The 21,216-nt window shown below is 48.4% G+C and overlaps 1 protein-coding gene across 1 annotated transcript in view; it reads right to left on the reverse strand.

Moving 5' to 3' along the window:
• Nucleotides 1-21,216, reverse strand: part of BCAS1 (brain enriched myelin associated protein 1) — a 55,792-nt gene that overhangs the window by 16,204 nt on the left and 18,372 nt on the right. The window contains 2 exon segments of the mRNA XM_033153573.1: nucleotides 2,701-2,745; nucleotides 5,867-6,040. Coding sequence (XP_033009464.1) covers nucleotides 2,701-2,745; nucleotides 5,867-6,040 — 219 coding nt within the window.

Raw genomic sequence — 21,216 nt, forward strand, 5'->3', positions numbered from 1 at the left:
ACACATCTCTCCAGTGAAGAGGACTCTGTGTTTCACTTATTTAAGACCTATCTCACTGTTTCTCCCCCAAAACATTCTTGAGGCTGGGCTGGTGAGCCTGTAATACAGCCCCCTCCCTGGTCACCCCCCTCAGCAGCTCTGCTCTTGAGTGCTTTTGCCTGACTGGAATGTGTCCTTGAACTGTGATAGCGTTTCTTGTTTGCCTGGGTGGAAAATAAAGAGAGATAAATTTCTGAAGAAACGTCTGACTTTTGTGTGGCTGGAACACAGCCCACTGAATAAGGTCAAGTTACATCTATTTGCCCACTTTTTATTTCATTACACCGGGCCCGACATACAAGTGTCATGTGTTTCCCAGAAGGCTGCCCATGAAGGAACATGGCCTTTAGGATTAAAAATGTCCCTTACCCTTGTGTTAAGGTAAATCATACAGCAGGGGGGGAAAAATCACTATTATATGCAGTACTGCATAAGCACACCATTCTGTGCACTAGTCAAACCTTCAGCCTTCATGGAACCCTTTCAAATATTGATTCATCTGCTGGGAAACACCTACAGCTTTGGGGTGTCATAGAACATTTGGCAAAGGCATGAAAGGCACATGCTGAGCTTTGCAGCAGTCCTGGATGAATGCAACTTAGAATACATGTTTTGAATGATGTGTGCTGCACTCCTGAGCCACTGCTTCTCATCATGCAGGGCCAAGAAGATGGCAGACACACAAAGATGCTTCCTTTCCCTACATAATGTCCCAAGTCCTGCAGCCCCAAAACAACCGGGAGCTTGCCACCGGTATCATGATGCTCCTCGAGAAAGGCTGCTCGGAAGCAATATACTATATGCGTCTGGTTTATGGCAAATGGCTGGGTGTCTCCCAGGGGCGTCGCTGGGGAGGGGCGGTGGGGGCGGTACACCCCCAGTGACAGGGTGAGCAGCGGCGGGTGGGGGGTTTGTCACGCTTGTCACCCCCTCCTCGCTGGTCACCACCCCCCGCCGAAAAAAACCGCGGGGGGGGGGAAAGCCTGGAAAGGAAGCAGAGCAGGTGCGTTTAAGCGCCGCTCTGCTTCTTTTTCCGCTTTCCGCCGCTTTTTTCGGCGGGGGGGGGGGCCCGACCAGTGAGGTGGGGGTCACGCTTGTCACCCCCTCCTCGCTGGTCACCACCCCCCACCGAAAAAACCGCGGGGGGGGGCGGGGAAAGCCTGGAAAGGAAGCAGAGCAGGCGCGTTTAAGCGCTGCTCTGCTTCTTTTTCCGCTTTCCGCCGCTTTTTTCGGCGGGGGGGGGCCCGACCAGCGAGGTGGGGGTCACGCTTGTCACCCCCTCCTCGCTGGTCACCACCCCCCACCAAAAAAACCGCGGGGGGGGGGGGCGGGGAAAGCCTGGAAAGGAAGCAGAGCAGGCGCGTTTAAGCGCCGCTCTGCTTCTTTTTCCGCTTTCCGCCGCTTTTTTTCGGCGGGGGGGGCCCGACCAGCGAGGTGGGGGTCACCCTTGTCACCCCCTCCTCGCTGGTCACCACCCCCCCCCGCCGAAAAAAAAGCCTCGGAAAGGGGGAAATCCCCCCCTTTCTGTATACACGTGCGTCGTGACGTCATGATGACGTCACGGCGCGCGCGTCGTGCCCCTCCCCCAGGGGGTGCCTCTGCGCTGCCGCCGCCCCCAGCAGCGCAGAGGCTAGCGACGCCACTGGTGTCTCCTGCTGCTTATGCAAACTAGTCCTTCTGCCAAGGATAGTCATAGGCTGTTGGGAGCTTTCTCATTTTTCTTTAGTCTGTTTAACTTCCTGTTTAGGACTAATAGTCTAGAAGACAGATGTCTTGTGGGCCACTATACTCTCCAGAAAATGATCTAGGGGCCAAGAACAGCCAGCTTCCTAATAAAGTTGATGCCACCTAGTGGCAAAGACCTCCCAGTTATTGAGCATGTGCTCAGGCGCAACATTATACATAAAAAGGTAAACTTATATATTGCAGAAATGCACGATTACATGCAGATTTAGTTTTCTGCCTTCAATTTCAAAACCAATTGCATAAATGTGTCAAATTGCCAAAGAAATATTTAATATCAAAGTCTGGGTTCTTAATAGGCTGGAGCTCCAGCTTGTTAAGAGAAGTGCTGAAACAGGCGAACATCAAATTAGTTCTAAGGGCCATTTCATACACTGAACAGAAAAAACCAGCTCCTCAGTGAAACATCCCTCTGCAACAGGGAGTTGCAGCACACCTTAGTTTTCTCACACATGCACCTATATGAAACAGGTACTCTGAAATATATATTTGCCAGTTTACATTATTGGCATGCACCTAAACAACCTCTGCCCAGGTATAGTCCTTAAAGATGTAGCAACCCCACTCAGCTAGGAATCTGGTTGACCTGCTAGTCATTGTATCTCAGTGTGAGCTACATGACAAGGTTGTTGTAGAGATAAAATAAGGCAGTGATTTGGTATGCTACCCAGAGTACCTTGAAATAAAGGTGGCATGAAAAGCAATAAGTCAGATAAATAAATTGCAGTAACCAATAACACAGGTCTTTAATATTGCCTGACATCAAATCAAATGCAATTATTTGCAATGTAGGTTGGGCTATGCATGCATGTGTGAACCAGTCCCAAAGTACACATTATGCCTGTTTAGAAAAGCATCCCAAGAAAAGGGAGGAGGGGGTCTATATTGAACTTATACTGCCAGGATCCAATCACTCACCTTGTCCTCAGTGTCACCCTTAGAATCTGCTTTGCTTGGAGATACCTTTCAATTCAAGAAAAGAAAACATTCAATGAAATGTGCAATATTCAAAACCAGACCAAACTCTTGACATGAATTAAACAAGAATTTAGCTGGAAGGGAAACATTAAGTGTGCAAATTTTAAATTGGGATAGCTCAGCACATGATATTCCTAATCTCAGGGTCATGAGATGGAGCCCCACGCTAGGCGAAAGATTCCTGCATTGCTGGGGGTTGGGCTGTATGACCCTTGTGTTTCCTTCCAATTCTGTAGAGGATTGGACAAAGGCCAATGGTGTTCAAATGCAGAGACAGACTTGTGTTAAGCACTGGAAAGAACAACCTAATTGTAAAAGTAATTCAAATCTAGAACAAGCTACCTAGGGAGATTATGAGGTATTCTTCAAAGGCAAATTAAATGGGCATCTGTCAGCATGAAGACAAGATTGTAGAGCACCCTCACACACACACACACACCTGAAAGCTGGAAGTGGTAAGATGGAATCATAGGATTGTAAAGTTGGAAAGGACCCAAAGGGTTTTGTAGCTCAGCTCTCTGCAATGCAGGTATCCCAGTTACAGAATCCCAGCTGTAAATGATAGAGCCATCATGGCTTGTGGTATGCCCACTCTTCTTTCCCGTTATACTGTTCCAAGAATGCAAGAACATAAGAAGTGCTCTGTTGGGTCAGGCCAAAGCCCGCCTGCTAGTCTGGCTCAGTGTTCCCTCGGCAGCCGATCCGATGGTTCTGTGAAGCCCACAAGCAGGGCAAGGCAAGGCAAGGCAGGAGTGCAACAGAACTCTCCCCAGCAACTAGGATTTAGAGGCATGGTGCCCCTGTTACTAGAGGCAATGGTTTGTCTAGTAGCCACTGATAGCCTTCTCTTCCCTGAATTTGTCTAATCCCTTTTTAAAGCCATCCAAATTAGCAGTCATCTCTGCATCCGATTCCATAGTCTTAACTACCCCGGTATGTGTTGTGTTCTCTCTCGCCTGCTCTGACTCCCCCATCACCATTCAGCTTCAATGATTGGCCCCAAGTTCTAGTATTGTGAGAAAGGGAGAAAAACCTATCTGCCCACTCTCGCCACACCTTGTGTAATGTTATACACCTCTATCAGGTCCCCTCTTAACCACACTTTGCCTGCTAAAACTGCATAGCCCCAAATGTTGTACCCCTGCCTTGTAGGGCAGCTGCTCCAGCCCCTTTATCATTTTGGCTGTCCTTTTCTAGCTTGGTGATCTTCTTTTAGTGCTGTAGTGGCCATAACTGTACACAATATTTCAAGTTTTCCATTGCCTCTAGCCATGTATATTTAGTTAGGCTTTTTTTTGTGTGTGCAAAGCTTGTTTCACCAGCAGTTAAGCAATCACAGGCGCTAGTGATTTCCTAGACCAAGTTTGAAAGCAATCCTTTGCTTGCTGATCTTGGAGTAAGCCCCACAGAACTCAATGGGACTTATGTCTAAATAAACATACTATTGTGAGTTTTGAAGGGACGGGGTGAGGCCGTACGCCCAAGTCCCATCTGATTTTTGGATTCGGCAAGGATTCAGTTGTTGGAATAGCCAGGCCAGCTTCTTGGTGTGTTAAGAGCCTTATCTGCTTTTGCATCTGCCCCCCCCCCTTATGAACCAGTGCACTACTTTGAACACAATATTTTTGTGGCAAATGCTGCCTGCAACTAAATTGACTAATACTTAAAAAGCAGACAAAGACAAAGTGCATGTTACAAAAGTTTAAGTTCCTTGGTAACATTTCCTGTCATATTGCAGAGATATTTTATTAGATTTATTACACAACCCTATGCATTTTTTTCCTAAACGAGTCCCCTAGTCCTCCGTAAATGGAAACAAATTCCATTGAGCTCAGTGGACCTTCTCTCTGAATAAAGATGCCTGTGATTCCACTGTTAGTGTAGCTTTCCTTCTCCTTCCACAACAGCAGAACAATTCTCCAAGGCGTCGTCCACACTTCCACTTTTCCCGTGCCTTGAAAGCACAGGTCCAAGTGGTTTTCCATTTGTCCCATGCTTTCTAAGCACTGTCCAGAGTGGTTTTGCCTTTGCTCTACTGCTTTCCCTTGGAAAACCTGCTGTTTAGCACTAAATCGGAACAAATGGCAATCCGCTGGAAATCCAATTGCCATTTGTTCTGATTCTGTGCTAAAGAGCAGGTTTTCAGTGCTAAAGAGCGTGGATTTTCTCGGGGGAAAGCAGTGGGGCAGAAGGAAGTGTAGATGAGCTTTTAGTTGTGCCTAGATGGAAATGCTTGTGTAGAAAATAACAAATGGTTTTGATCTGACCTTCACAGCTAATGAATAAAACATCCCCATGCACACTTAAGATATATTTTTTTCTAGTTAAATGACATTTCAAAATTCAGGTAGAGTAGCTAAATGCAAAAGAGGGCAGGGCTTCTTAGATACTTGTGTAGAAGTAGGAGTTTCAACAGGTGTAGCTTGCATAATAAGCTACACCCACAGAAATGCCCTCTCCTATACATCTATTAAAAGTGCTGAATTACCATCATCTTTTGCATCTAGCCACACGACAAATAAATTGCTTTCTGCCTCGGTCAACAACACCTGATACGCATTCTATTGAATATATCAGTTTTGGTTTTTCTCACTTTCTTTTTTTTCTAGTCTTAAGTTCAGTTCTCCATGTTTCCACATCAGTTTGCAGTTTTGTTTTTGTTTTGTGACCCCCCTCCCCCCATCTACACTTTTTGTATGCAATTGTGCCCAATATACATGTCTGCAAAGCATTTTTTTTTTGTATTTTCACTGCTATATGCATTTTTGTACACATTGCTTGGAGGAAGAACTGCCCTGCAAAATTCAGAGAAGTGCAACTGTCAAAGGACAGTTTGATTCATGTAGCGTTTTCCAATGAGCTAATGAAATTTTTTTGCCTTTAAATGCACACTAAATTGAATCCCCCGCCCCCCACACATTGTAATCATTTCACTTTGAACTATAAACCTTTGCAACTTTAACTGTGTTATCACATGATGCAAAGCACCTCTTCCCTCCTAAATTTCTCTCTCTAACCACGGGGCAGCAATTTTATCTTACAACAATTCATACATACACCAATTCCATTCTGATAAAGTGATAAAGTGATGGCCAAAAAATCTTACCAAGGTTTTAAAGAAACTCATGATGACAGAGTCAGAGTTGTTATAGTCTGTCCCAGCTGCTGTCTTAACGTCCTCTGGCTTTACGTCTCCTTGAGCGAGATCCTCAGCAGCCAAGCAATTGACACCTGCTGAATCCGGCTGCAGAGTGTTTTGATTGCACTCATCTATTACGTCCTGTATAAAAAGGGAGCACAATTCGGTCAGTTCCTCGCTTGTTGAATGCCCAGTAGAAGATTGTAAAAGTAGCCTGTTTGCCACTTGCATCATGTTGCTCTCTGAGCCACAATCCTAATTCCATCCATATTTCTTCAGCCTACATATCCAGAACAATTGGGCATTTATTCAAGCCCCATCTAATATATGCAGCATTTGCCGTTGGCAGGGGGAACATTGTTCCGAACTAGAGAGAATAGCAAATACAAGAAGCCAGGTTGCATATGGCATGCAATCTCCATTTCTGTTCAGTGCAGCTGAACACTGAATAGCAAGCAACACATGTCTGCAGCTTTGATCTCTGAATTCTTTACTGTCAGTTCACACCACATAGAGGGAGCCCCTAGCGCTCAGTTTACTATCCTTTTCCAGGAAGGCACACACATACATACATCGTGCAAGTTCAGGTTTGTTGGCTTATCTGTTTAAATCCAGCTAAAAAAAATCAATGTTGCTTGCCTGAGGAGGGGGACACTCTTGAGTTTGAATCAGAGGACAAGGATTCTAAATCTCTGGTGAAGTCCATTAGCAGATGAGCTTCAGAGTGGAACACCATAGCTCAGTGGGAGAGCATCTGCCTTGCACGAAGAAGGTCCCAGGTACAACCCTGGCATTTCCAGGTAAAGTCTCCTGACTGAAATTCTGGAGAGCTGCTGTCAGTTAGTGTGGACAATACTGAGATGTTTATTTATTTAAAGTATTTATTTATTTATTTAGTTTATTTAAAGTAAATATAAATATAAATTATATATATATATATATGTAGGACGCACGGGTGGCGCTGTGGGTTAAACCACAGAGCCTAGGGCTTGCCGATCGGGGTCAGCTCCCGTTGCTCGTGCCAACCTAGCAGTTCGAAAGCACATCATCAAAGTGCAAGTAGATAAATAGGTACCGCTCCGGCAGGAAGGTAAATGGCATTTCCGTGTGCTGCTCTGGTTCTCCAGAAGCGGCTTTGTCATGCTGGCCACATGACCCGGAAGCTATACGCCGGCTCTCTTGGCCAGTAAAGCGAGATGAGCACCGCAACCCCAGAGTCAGACACGACTGGACCTAATGGTCAGGGGTCCCTTTACACACACACACACACACACACACACACACACACACACGTGTGTGTGTGTGTGTGTGTGTGTGTGTGTGTGTGTGTATGGTATACACAGTGGCAGAGCATTCCCAAATGTATTTCCTTCCTTTTCTATGCCATTTTTCTTCCACTATGGAACCCAAAGTGGCCACAGACACAGATCAGACCTACCTAGCTTCAGTAAGGTGGTGGTCTCATGTTGGTCTCTTCAAAATCCTTGTCCTCATTCTTGCAGACATGCAGTGCGATCTTAAACATGATTACTCATAATAGCAAAATACTCTTTGTTCTACCACAAAGTAGTTTCCTCTGTGATCAATGGGGCTTATCCATTGGTAAAAAGGTACACAAGGAACTGCCTACACCAAGCCATTGGTCTATCTAGCTTCTTATTGTCCATGTTGATTAGCGATGGCTCGCCACAGTTTCTGAACAAATAAAAAATAAAAAAATCCTTCCAGTAGCACCTTAGAGACCAACTAAGTTTGTTCTTGGTGTGTGTTTTCGTACCAAGAACAAACTTAGTTGGTCTCTAAGGTGCTACTGGAAGGATTTTTTATTTTGTTTTGACTATGGCAGACCAACACGGCTACCTACCTGTACACAGTTTCTGAAAGGAGACAGTCTCAGCCCTACATGGAGATGTTGAGGATTGAACCTGGGACCCTCTTCATGCATAACAAAAACCTCACCACTGAGCTGTGGTCCTTCCCCATGCATAGGATTGTACCCTAATGTTGTAATCCTAAAAACAGGTTCTTGGATTAAGTCCCATTGAGCTAAATGGTGCTTACATCTGCTTATGTGATGGCCTGGGAGTCAGACTCTGATGCTGAACCTGAGGGATCCCAGCCTGCACAGGATTCCCCGCCTCCAGAACCAGCTGAGCCGGGGCCAGGGCTTGAGCCTGAAGGATCCCCACCTGTGCTGGATCCCCAGGTGCAGGCATCAGCAGAGTCTGCTCTGGCTCCTGATGGGAGGGAGGACCCATTGCCTGCAGGTGCTCCACTCCCAGCCTCTTCAGAGGAAGCTGAGGCATCCCCTGGGTCCAGTAACCCACCAGCCTCTCCTGAGCTACAGAGGCTCAGGGCAGAGAGGCGAAGGGAGTTAAGTGTCTGCAGGAGGAGTGCTCGCCTCCAGGCCCGGAGGAGAGGCGAGTCTCCGGAGGATCGGGACCGCCCTAAGCATAGGGCCAGATAAAAGCCAGCCAGACCCAGCCCAAGTTGCGTGAGCAACTTGGTTGCAAGCGTGTGCTCAACCTGCAACCTTGTGCCTGAACCTGCCTTGGACCTTGACCTGCTCCCTGCCTTGCTCCCCGCCGGATTGACCTCCTTTGGACCCCTAGACCCAGGACTGGACTTGGACCTCGCTTCATGGACAAACCCTTGGGGCCAGCACAGTTTGCTCACGCCACACCCGCACTCCCCCTTCGCTGGGGTGCGTTCGGGAGGAACTAGTAGCCATGGCTGACCAGGCGGCTGCGCTAGTGGCATTGGCCCAGGAGAACCAGGCCTTGACCCACACCGTGCAGCAGCTTAGCAATGCGGTTACGGCGCTTCAGCAGCGTTTGGATGCCCTACCGGCTCCTGGGGCCGCCGCCCCAGCTCCTGGCAAGTACCCAGTGGCCCTGCCAGAGAAATTTGATGGGTCCCCAGCCAGCTTTCCCATGTTTCTCGCCCAGGCCAAGCTGTATATTCAGGGGCGAGCTCGGGATTTCCCTGACGACCGCACCAAGGTGCACTTCCTGATCAGCTTGCTGAAGGACCAGGCGGCCAAGTGGGCGTTGCCGCTGCTCCGGCAAGACTCCCCCTTGCTGACAGACTATACGGGGTTTTGCAATCATCTGGAAACCACGTTCGCCAACCCTCAGAAGGGGAGTCAAGCCAATCGGGCAATTCGGCGGTTGAAACAGGGCAAGTCCACAGTGGCCACCTACGCCACGGAATTTCGGCTGCTGGCGCAGGACTTGACCTGGAACGACTCTGCCCTGCGGGACCAGTATCTCGAGGGACTTTCAGACGAGATACTGGATCAGCTGGCCACGTTGGATCGCCCTGCCACACTGGATGCCCTCATCCAACGGAGTCTGCAGATAGACGATCGGTTGGAGGACCGTCGCCAGGCCCGGGGCCGCCGGCACTCCGGGCTCCCGGCGCCGGTGCTTCCCTGCAGTTCCGTGGCCAGAGCTGAGTCATTGGAGGAGCCGATGCAGCTCGGGGCAGCGCGGCCTCGCCTCTCCCCCTCGGAAAAGACTCGGCGTCGGGAGGGGAACCTGTGTCTCTACTGCGGTGGGAGTGGACACTACGCCCGAACCTGCCCTGAGAAACGCCAGCCGCAGGGAAAACTGCCAACCCCAGTAGCCGATGGCCCAGGCTACCTGGGGACCCAAGCATCGCATGATGGGCCCTCACCAGTGGAATTGCAACACCTCATGATACCGGTGCGTCTATACCCCCCCGGTGGGCCCTGGATTCTCACCCACGCTCTGGTGGATTCGGGGGCAACCCGCTCCTATATGGACTCTGCCTTCGCCACTCAGCATCAGGTGCCGCTTCAGAACAAGCCGGAACCAGTACAGGTGGAGGCAATTGACGGACGGCTCCTACGCTCGGGCGCTGTTACTCGGGAGACCCAGCCCTTGGTCCTGTGCTACCAGCAGCACCGGGAGGTGCGAACCCTGGACATTGCCACCATGCCCCGGTTTCCCCTGGTGCTTGGGATGGACTGGCTGGAGTCACACAATGTTCAGATCGACTGGGTCAATCGGACTGTACGCTTCCCAGACCCGGGTTCCCGTGCTCAGTCCGAGTTAGTAGCAGCTGCCCCCATGGGGCAGGCTGTGTCAACGCTCCCTGCCGTGTACCAGGACTATTTAGACGTGTTCGAGGAACAGGGAGCAGACAAGCTGCCGCCTCATCGGTCCTTCGACTGCGGCATAGACCTACAGCCTGGGGCGCCCCTGCCTGTGAGCCGCCTATATTCTCTTTCGGAGCCAGAGCGTGAAGCCTTGCAGGACTTCCTTCGCAAGAACCTGGAACGTGGGTTCATTAGACCCTCTACCTCACCCACTGCCGCTCCTGTACTCTTCGTTAAGAAGAAGTGTGGGGAGCTTCGCCTCTGCCATGACTACCGGGCCCTGAATAAGATCACCATCCCAGACCGGTACCCCTTGCCCCTTATTGCAGAATTGCTGGAGCGGGTGCAGGGGGCGCAGATGTTCACCAAACTGGACCTCCGAGGGGCCTACAACTTGATTCGGATCCGTGCTGGGGACGAGTGGAAGACTGCATTCGGGACCCGGTATGGGCAGTTTGAATACCTGGTTATGCCGTTCGGATTATGCAACGCGCCCGCCGTGTTTCAACGGTACATCAACCACGTGTTCCAGGACTTGCTAGACAAATACGTGGTGGTGTACCTAGATGATATTCTGATTTATTCCCGTGACCCAGCCCGTCACGAGAGTCATGTTCGGTCCGTGTTGCAGCGCTTGCGGGAGCACCGCCTGTACGCCAAGCTCAGCAAGTGCGAGTTCCACCAGCGGTCAGTGGACTTCCTTGGACACCGACTCTCCCCTGACGGGGTGCAGATGGACCCTGGGAAGGTGGCTGCGGTTCGAGAGTGGGCAGCGCCCCGGAACCGCAAGGACTTACAGCGGTTCCTAGGGTTCGCCAACTATTACCGGACCTTCATTGCAGATTATGCTCATCGCACCACCCCATTAACCCGACTGCTGCGCCCCAAGACGCCCTTCTCCTGGGATGAGGAGGCTGAAGTGGCATTTCAGGGGTTGAAAGCCTGTTTCCAGAGGGCGCCGATTTTACAGCACCCTGATCCCTCTCGTCCCTTCGTGGTGGAGACTGATGCCTCCAGTACGGCTCTCGGTGCCATCCTGTCTCAGCAACACGGACCCGATGCGCCACTGTTACCCTGCGCTTACTACTCCCGGCAGCTCCTTCCGGCGGAGCGTAACTATACCGTGTGGGAGCGGGAACTACTGGCCATCAAGGTGGCCTTTGAGGTCTGGCGCCATCATCTGGAGGGGGCACGACACCCGGTGGAAGTGAGAACGGACCACCGGAATCTGGAGTACCTCCAGACCACCCGCAAGTTGAACCAAAGGCAGATCCGGTGGGCGCTGTTTTTTCTCCCGGTTCCAGTTCCGGATCCGCTACATCCCTAGCTCCCAAAACCGGAAAGCGGATGCCCTGTCCCGGAAACCTGAGGACGTCGCAGACACTGTACAGCAGGCAGTACCGACAACTATCTTACCACCAGCCGCATTCCTGGCCACTCAGGAGGCCAAGCCGCTGCAGGCTCGGGTGCGAGAACAGCAACGGGTCGATGCTTGGGCACAGGAACGGCTTCGGGAACTGTCTGACGGGTCATGCCCTCGATATCCGGGGCTGGCCCTGCACCAGGGCCTACTGCTGCACCAGGGTCGTCTATACATCCCACCAGGACCATTGCGGGCTGAGGTTCTCCAGATGTCCCACGATGCCCCAGCAGCAGGGCACTTTGGGCGGTACCGGACCACCCATCTGGTAAGCCGGGAGTTCTGGTGGCCCCGCCTGAAGGCTGATGTGGCACGCTATGTTGCTGGTTGCGACGTCTGCCGGCGGGCCAAGGGTCCTACCGGGCGACCCCCCGGTCTGCTCCAGCCATTACCAGTCCCACCGCGTCCCTGGCACACGGTCTCGCTGGACTTTGTGGTGGACTTGCCCCCATCTCGTCACTGTACCTGCCTCCTGGTTTTCACGGACCATTTCACTAAGATGGTGCACTGTGCCCCCTGCCCGTCCATACCCACAGCTAAGGAAACGGCTCAGCTGTACTTGCAGCACATCTTCCGCCTGCATGGCCTGCCCGAGCGTGTGGTTTCTGACCGCGGCGTCCAGTTCACATCCCACTTCTGGCGAGCCCTGCACCAGACCCTTGGGACGGAGGTCTGTCTATCTTCGGCCCACCACCCGCAGACCGATGGCCAGACGGAAAGGGCAAATGCGGTGCTGGAGCAGTACCCTCCGGTGTTACTGCAGCTTTCAGCAGGATGACTGGGTCGATCACTTGCCATTGGCGGAGTTCGCCTACAACAATGCAGTGAACGCCTCCACCCAGCAGACCCCGTTCCAGGCCTCCTACGGCTACCATCCACGTTTGTTCCCGGATGTGCTGCCAGCTTCCGCGGTCCCCGCAGTGACAGACTGGCTTCAGGAGCTTCAGTCCCAGCAACAATTATTGATGGAGCAACTGCGCCAGGCCAAGGACGCATACAAGGCCCAGGCTGACCGACATCGTCAGGAGGGGCCAGAACTCCATGTTGGCGATCGGGTGTGGCTCTCTACCCGTCACCTGCATCCTTCTCGGCCCTCACGAAAGCTGGATGCACGGTTTGCCGGCCCATTCACCATCACTGCGCAGGTGTCGCCGGTGGCGTTTCGCCTCCAGTTACCTCCATCGCTCAAGGTTCACCCAGTATTCCACCGGTCCCTACTTAGTCCAGTCGCCCCGCCCGACGAGTTCCACCCGGACAATCCACGACCGCAGCCAGTTTTGGTTGAGGGGGAGCCTGAGTACGAGGTGGAGCGCATTCTCGACTCACGATACCGCAGGGGGAAGCTCCAATACCTCATCGACTGGAAGGGGTATGGGCCTGAGGATCGTTCATGGGAACCAGCGGGAAACGTCCACGCACCTGCCTGCCTCCGTGATTTCCATGCAGCTTACCCCAGCAAGCCTGGTCCGGCCCCTCGGTTGAGGGGGAGGCCTGGGAGGGGGGATGGTGTGATGGCCTGGGAGTCAGACTCTGATGCTGAACCTGAGGGATCCCAGCCTGCACAGGATTCCCCGCCTCCAGAACCAGCTGAGCCGGGGCCAGGGCTTGAGCCTGAAGGATCCCCACCTGTGCTGGATCCCCAGGTGCAGGCATCAGCAGAGTCTGCTCTGGCTCCTGATGGGAGGGAGGACCCATTGCCTGCAGGTGCTCCACTCCCAGCCTCTTCAGAGGAAGCTGAGGCATCCCCTGGGTCCAGTAACCCACCAGCCTCTCCTGAGCTACAGAGGCTCAGGGCAGAGAGGCGAAGGGAGTTAAGTGTCTGCAGGAGGAGTGCTCGCCTCCAGGCCCGGAGGAGAGGCGAGTCTCCGGAGGATCGGGACCAGCCCTAAGCATAGGGCCAGATAAAAGCCAGCCAGACCCAGCCCAAGTTGCGTGAGCAACTTGTTGCAAGCGTGTGCTCAACCTGCAACCTTGTGCCTGAACCTGCCTTGGACCTTGACCTGCTCCCTGCCTTGCTCCCCGCCGGATTGACCTCCTTTGGACCCCTAGACCCAGGACTGGACTTGGACCTCGCTTCATGGACAAACCCTTGGGGCCAGCACAGCTTAGACACAGTGCATTGTAAATGAATAAAGCTGATCTTACGATCCTTGTTATGGCAGGAACTTGCTTCCTTAGAGTGGGTACAAAAACAGTCTCCCCTAATGCTCCCAGAAGAATAGAATTGAACAGCCAAGAAAGCTGTTTTAGTATTTTCAGTACTGGTAATTAATGGGATGTATAGACAGTTTAATCAACCATTACGTGCAACCTCTGCTGATATATGCTTGACCAAAGGAGTCCAAACAACCTGTGTCAAATCTGTTATTATTATTATTATTTTTAAATGAGATTTCTTCTAGTATATAAGCATGGAGAAATGATATTACATTTTCTCAGACCTTAAACTTTTTTTCCCCTTTAAGAACCTTCTTCTGTCTCTAACTGTAGGCTGGAAGGAGAGTGACAGTTTTGGCTGGGCTCAACCCTGCTTTATTGCAGCTTGCTTTCAAATGGTGCCAAAAACACTGATGTGCAAAGAAATATGTTTTCTTCTCTTTCTTTGTACAGCTGATTGGTATGATGCACAGAAGCCAGGTCACAGTCCAAAGTTCAGTTTGGGCACCTGCTATGCATCCACCCACTCCTCCTCCTCCTGACAATTCTGAATTGATTTCATACCTTCCAGCCGTTCAGAGATGAGGACAGGGGCTCTCTTGCCTGCTTGCAACATGCACTACTGAACATTGCTGAAATCTACCTTGTACTGAGCCAGGTTCATTTGGTCCATTCAGCCCAATAATATCTGCACAGACTGGCAGAGGCTCTCCAGGGATTCAGGCAGGGAGGCTTTTCCAGCCCTACCTGGAAATGCTGGAGATTAAATATTGGACCTTCTACTTGCAACGCAGATGCTCTACTCTACACATACTCGCAAACCCTTTCATATCCTCCAGAAGCACTGCCACATCCCTCCCACACCTGCTGTGGGGGGGGGGGGCTTAGACTTCTGCTCATATGCACCACCCTACCTCTGTGACTGAGGGGGCCCAGGGCTGTGTGACATCAGCAATGAAGAAGAAGAAGAAGAAGAAGAAGAAGAAGAAGAAGAAGAAGAAGAAGAAGAAGAAGAAGAAGAAGAAGAAGAAGACAAGGACCTGGTAGCCCTGGGAACATGTCTATGTTCTACCTGAACTCAGTGGATATGTTCACATTGCTACATTCCAGCCTCTGTGGTTGGAGGCAGTCCTGTATGTGCCTGAATCCCAGATTCTGGAAACCATAGGAAGGGAGTGTGCTGTTGCACTCAGGTCCTGTCTTTGGGCTTCCCCGTGACATCTGGCTGGCCACTGTGAGAACAGGTTGCTGGACTTGATGACAAGCCTTTGGTGTGATCCAGCACACTTGTCTTATGATGTGTCTCTCACCATGTAAGCTCTCCTCACCATTAACATCAGCAGGCAGGACAGGACTCCCGCGCCTTTAATAGTTGGGTAGGAGAGGGGATTTAAGCAGGTGTGGCTACACCTGCCGAATTTCCCCTTTTTTACCCAAATATTAGAGGTGCACAGCCCTGTCCTTTTTTGCATATATGGCCGCCCTATTAGCCAGGTAAACTTTAATTTGGAACCATCTCGTGCCCTCAGAATGTGGGCTGCTTGGCCACTATCAAGGCTATAGTCAGATGTGGGGATTATTGGGTTCGTTCTCCTGGTTATAATGCTAGTGCTTCTGACCTAGTTTCCAATGTTCATTTAAAACTCTGGTACCAGTTGCATTATGGAACAGCGGCATTTTGATGGATATACCTCCATGTCTTGCTAAATTTTAAATGCCAGGATACCACCCCAAATTTCACCTCATGAAATTACAGTGCAATTTTCCTGTAGTTTTCTGAGTCAATAATGAGGTTGCTAACTTGTTTTCTTTCTAGTAGCACCTTAGAGACCAACTGAGTTTGTTCCTGGTATGAGCTTTCGTGTGCATGCACACTTCTTCAGATACACTGAAACAGAAAGTCACCAGATCCTTAAATATAGTGGTACACTGAAACAGAAGTCACCAGATCCTTAAATATAGTGGTACACAAATATATTTAAGGATCTGGTGACTTCTGTTTCAGATACACTGAAACAGAAGTCACCAGATCCTTAAATATATTTGTTTTGACTATGGCAGACCAACACGGCTACCCACCTGTAACTTGTTTTTCTTTGTCTCTTTGGAAACAGTTAACATGCAAACAACATGCTAAACATCCACTAGATTCCAAGTTGTTTTTACATCATCTGAAAGATCACATAAAATGTGGAAACTATCAGGTAAGGAAACATCAGAGGGGATTAAGTGCTGTCTGAATGCACCCCAACTCTTTAAAGACGTGGGAGATTTATTCACAGATAGTTTGGCACTAAGAAACATCACAATGCCTTCAAAATCATGATAATGTTCATATGGCCTTTTGAAATATGCACATTTTTTAGTTTGTTCCTAAGCTTCTCCTTAGGGTACCCAGCAGTTAGATAAAACCAGCTTGCATTTGTGTAACATTTGTGTAAGTTTTATTTCTTGTTAGTTCTTGTTGCAAATGATGGCATCCAACTGCTACATCCCAAATATTTACACTTTATTTTATTTTATTTTGTGCTTGGATGTTTGCCCCTATATAAGAGCAATTTCAGGCTTTGCAGCCAAATCTACTATGAATCTATTTAGTATTTGTAAAATAATAATAAAGGTATTATTGCTTTGGTACATTTCTGAGTCTGTTCTGCCCTCTCTCCTTCCCTCCCCTTCTTATAAAGAATTTATAGAGAATGGTTTACTATTATTAAGAGGGAAACATACATCTGAGTGGGTCAGTTGTGGGCTGGGGACAGAGATTCTTGATATGTGTGAAATTTTGCATGCATGGAATTGCAGCATAACAAAAGTTCTTCTTAGCTTCATGGAAAGTTCGTGGAGAAAGGGACCATTCTCCGGCTGGCATCCAATGTGTTAAATGAATCTGTTTTATTAGGGGAAAGCACAAGATAATGCCTGCTTAATCTCACCCGCCTACCATTTTGCAAGCTGACCCCCAAAAGTTACACAGATCAGTTGGCTTGGAATGTCCCAATGCGTTGTTTAGAAATGTCATGTAATAAGAAACTTAATGCAGCGGTCAAGAGCAGCTGCCAAGAAGAAATAATGTGCCGCATAGAATGTGCACATTTTTTTACCATTCTTCGTCATCGTAACAGTAATGATAAAGATATAAATGAGGCAAGCAAAGGCTGCGGTCATTGTGCTGCACTTGATGCGAATCAAAATGTGATATTGTGATATTAATGAATGTTTAGCAAGAGGCAACTAATAAAACTGTGACTTTGCCAGAGAAATAATAATAATAATATTAATAATGTTTATTATTTGTACCCCGCCCATCTGGCTGGATTTCCCCACCCACTCTTTTTGTTTGGCAGCGCCTTTATTGGAAAGCAAGCATTTTAGCATCCCTTTGACATTCTCCTTTTCCTTCCATGGAGGAAGAAATCCCCCTCCTTTATTTTGATTAATTAGATAAATATCATTAAACTGCCAGGCCAGGCCAGAGAGGGTAGAGGCAAGTACAGAGTGTTATTCTTACTATTAAATTTGTACAAAATAAAATAAAAAATTCCTTCCAGTAGCACCTTAGAGACCAACTAAGTTGTTCTTGGTATGAGCTTTCGTATTCATGCACACTTCTGATGAAGGTATCTGAAGGTATCTGAAGAAGTGTGCATGTACACGAAAGCTCATACCAAGAACAAACTTAGTTGGTCTCTAAGGTGCTACTGGAAGGAATTTTTTATGTTATTTTGTTTTGACTATGGCAGACCAGCACGGCTACCTACCTGCAGCTATTAAATTTGTAGTCCATTCTTCCAAGGAGCTCAGGGGTTGTGCACATGTCCCCCCTATTGTTTGTACAGTATAGTTAAGTAAATCTAGCTCAGAGATCCTAGAGGTTGTAGTGAGAAGCAGTTTTGCTATCTCTCAATGGGAATCAATCAGAACTGAGCCAATTTCTCTTTTCGTATCCTTAATCCATCATCTGCATAGCCCTACGTCTTAGGGTGTCTGCAGAAGTGCTCCTGGTGAGCCCAGTGCTGATCCATAACCCTCCTACCAATTGGGAAGTAGGGAAGAGGAAGAGGAAGAGGGACCCCCCACACACACACACACTGGCTCTCATAGGATGAACATTTGTACGCACCCTTAGCCATGAAGACTGTATAGGGAAATTGACACACAGAGAATGTGGAACTCCTTATTAGACAGACAAGAGCCCTCTTCAGGCAAAGCATTAACTTAGTAGCAAAGGCAGTGTCCTTGCTCCACTGACACCCTCCATTGTGGTTTCAGTTGCCTTCCATGAATTGGCAACGAGCAGTAGAGGTGGCACACTCATACACGCTGATCCTTCCCTCACATGTTTAGCACTAGGCTAACATAATTCCTGAAGAGGGCTAGATATACAATACAAAGTCTGCATACATCTCTAAAGACAGCCCTAACTGGAGATGTATGTGGGGAAAGAAGCTGTCCCTGAAAGCCAGAGAGAATTCTGGAAGCCTGAAAGCTTGTTTGTATATCTCTCTCAGTGTGGTAACTTTGACACAACAGAGTTATGAACAGAAAGGCTTAGATTTGTGTGCTGAGTGGGTTGGGCTTTTGGGGGTAAGCAGATGACAAATAAGACATCTGTTGGTTTCATAAGCATTTCTGATAAATAAAATTCCTGGCTGAACTGCTGAAGAAAGGCCACAGAGCTATGCAACAGAGTGGGATTCAGTCACATACTGGCAAATTGGTTGTGCAACTATGGTTGGTTGGGAGGGCTCATACGACAAACCCGCTTCTCCCAAAGACTAGAGTTTCTGCAGTAAGGAAAGTGATGGAGAAATGAACTAGAAAGTGTGGGATAACACTTGCTTCGTTTCAGCGTCATCTAACCTCCCCACAAGCAAATCAGAATGAATGCTCAGTAAGCAACCAGCAATGTCTCATCTACCTGCAAACAAATCAGGATGAATGCTCAACAAACAGGTGATATGGGAAAGCTTTTACAGAAGGGGGGGGGCTATTCTGAGGATGGTTGTTTCACTATTTGTCCTGTCAGAGCTGCTGCGACATTTTGATGCCTGTGGCAAAAGACAAGATGGCTACTTCTCCCAGTTACAAAAAATCCAACCATATTGGCAGCTGAACCTTACTTCAGCACTGGCAACAGAGCACCCTCCTTCTCCACGCCTGAGGGTTCATTTAGAGCAGGCAAGTCCATTTCTGGGGCCTAATTCAGCCCGCCGGCCGATTTAATCTGGCCCCCATGGCAGTATATGTCCTGGGCTAAAAGCTCAACAAGTTTGGTCAGCCCTCTCACATGTTCACTTCATCAAATCTGTCCCTCTTTGAAAAAAGTTTGGGCACCCCTGATTTAGAGGGTGCATAACAGGCCACTTAGCTCATTCAGCTCCATCCTTCAGAACCTCACCATGAATCCACATCCTCCAGTATCTGCGCCCTGAGGCTGCCATGTCACTCTGCTTAATGGTCTGGCCCTGCAGTAATATATTGATATCGATATCATCTATAAATGGTGTTTCCGTGCTCTGCTCTGGTTTCGCCAGAAGCGGCTTAGTCATGCTGGCCACATGACCCAGAAAAACTGTCTGCAGACAAACGCCGGCTCCCTTGGCCAGTAAAGTGAGATGAGCGCCACAACCCCAGAGTCGTTCGCAACTGGACTTAACTGTCAGGGGTCCTTTACCTTTACCTTTATATCATCTATATCTATTTTTTCTGGGGGTGGGGTATAAAATCTATAGTACGGGGGGGGGGGAGTCAGCACTACCCATTTAATTTTTTGTACGTACAGAATATTCTGGTTATTATAAAATGTGTATGTGTTAGCTTCAGCTCTGCCATTTTGGGTCGGTATAATGAGAAGCTATAGGAAAAGACTGTATTCTTGCCAAGCCCTTTCTTGTTCCCATGAAGAGCACGGCTCACTCAGTGAAACATTTCAGTCACATAATTTACCTTGGCTTGAATAGCGAACGCTTCATCGGTTCATGAATCCTGCCCTTGTTTTAATTATGCAGCTTCCTGAATGTAGTTTTGTGGCGCTTGAAAATAAGGCCATGGTTCAGCCAAACACAGAATGCCTGTGTAGTTCCTGGACTGAAATCTAAAATGGAGGCATCTCTCCCTCTCTCTCTCTCTTTCCCTCCCTCTCAGCAATGTTAGTTGTTGTTTGTTGGCATTGTGACATGCGGAAAAAGCTTTGAAGTGATTATGCTCCCACAAGAGTACAGTCATGGCTTACTTAAAGAGTGAATGTGCCTGAAGCAAAATCTGGAAATTACGATTAAATCAAATATTAGACTCCCAGTATAAATATCTCATCTGTATACAGTAATCAGACGTTCGGCTTTCTGCGTCTGTCAGAGGCCAAAGATACCAATTTATCGAAGTGTGTTGATTACCACTGAGCTTTTATTTGAGCCTAATCTGCCCACCTGAACACTTGTATAAATAAACCACTTCGGGGTTAATGGGAAGTCAAATAAGAGCTGCAGGTTGCATGTATTTCAGAAGGTATGTCTGGAAAAGGAAAGATCTGCCTCATAAAGCTTATAGCTTGATGGCAAAATAAAAATCATTAGCATTTTATAATACTTGGAATTTCAAGTTCTACACACAGTAGAACTTCAACTTTTTAGTAGAATCTCAACAAACAAACAAACCCTGCTTCCTATACATTATCTCAATAACTGTATCCTGGCAGTAACCACCCTATGCTCCAACTGCTGTTAGTTACCAATAAATATTGCTGTTTTCTGGAATGCATTCATGGGAAATAATTGGGTGATATCTAGCTGTGTCAATGGGCCCATTCTGAACATGGCTAATGTTGGATATCATTCACTGTTGCTATATTTTGCTCTTTTGTGTCCCTTCTTAAAATATTAGTGCTGTAAGGACCAAAGTAAAATGCAAACATTAATTGCATGAATGCAGTTAACATCCATGGTTTGGTATATGTAAGTAGGAGCTATAAAATTGCCCAGAGCATTTTGCTGCCTGAAGCACAGGGCAATATGGCATCCCTCTCATTCCAGGAAAAGAATTTGACTAGATTGGCAGTTTAATCTTACTTCAATACAAGTGACAGAAAAACTTCACTCACTGCACCAGAGGGCTTCAGGGTAGCTGAGGATGCAGTTCTGAGCTCCAAAATATTGGTGACCCTTCCTTATGCCCAATGTCTGTTGCTTGAGCCACCTGCCCCACTCTGCCCTCACTTCATTCCACAAAACTAACTGGGAACGCAAGCCATGGGATCAACCACTATCAATGCTGTTTCATCCATCAATAGGGGTAACCACTGTACTACAACTCTCATCAGCTCCTGCCAGCATGGCCAATGGTCCAGATGATGGACATTGTAGTCCAGCAACATCTGGAGGGCACTGTGTTTGGCTACTCCTGCTGTCAACAGTAGTGAATTTTGTCTAGTGTGGCCTGGTTATGTTTTTGCAGTTTTCTTGTGCAATAGCATGGTGACAAAAGTGTGATGTAGTTATATGTCAGTAAACAGCCAAACAAGAGAACTGAGATATGCCAGAAAGACAAAGGAGAGTAATCAGTTAAATTTTCTGCAGAGCTTAAGGGCCAACATAGAGGGGATGTAACTTCCCTCTCTCT

The sequence above is a fragment of the Lacerta agilis genome, chromosome 6, assembly GCF_009819535.1.
Source record: "Lacerta agilis isolate rLacAgi1 chromosome 6, rLacAgi1.pri, whole genome shotgun sequence".
NCBI lineage: Eukaryota > Metazoa > Chordata > Lepidosauria > Squamata > Lacertidae > Lacerta > Lacerta agilis.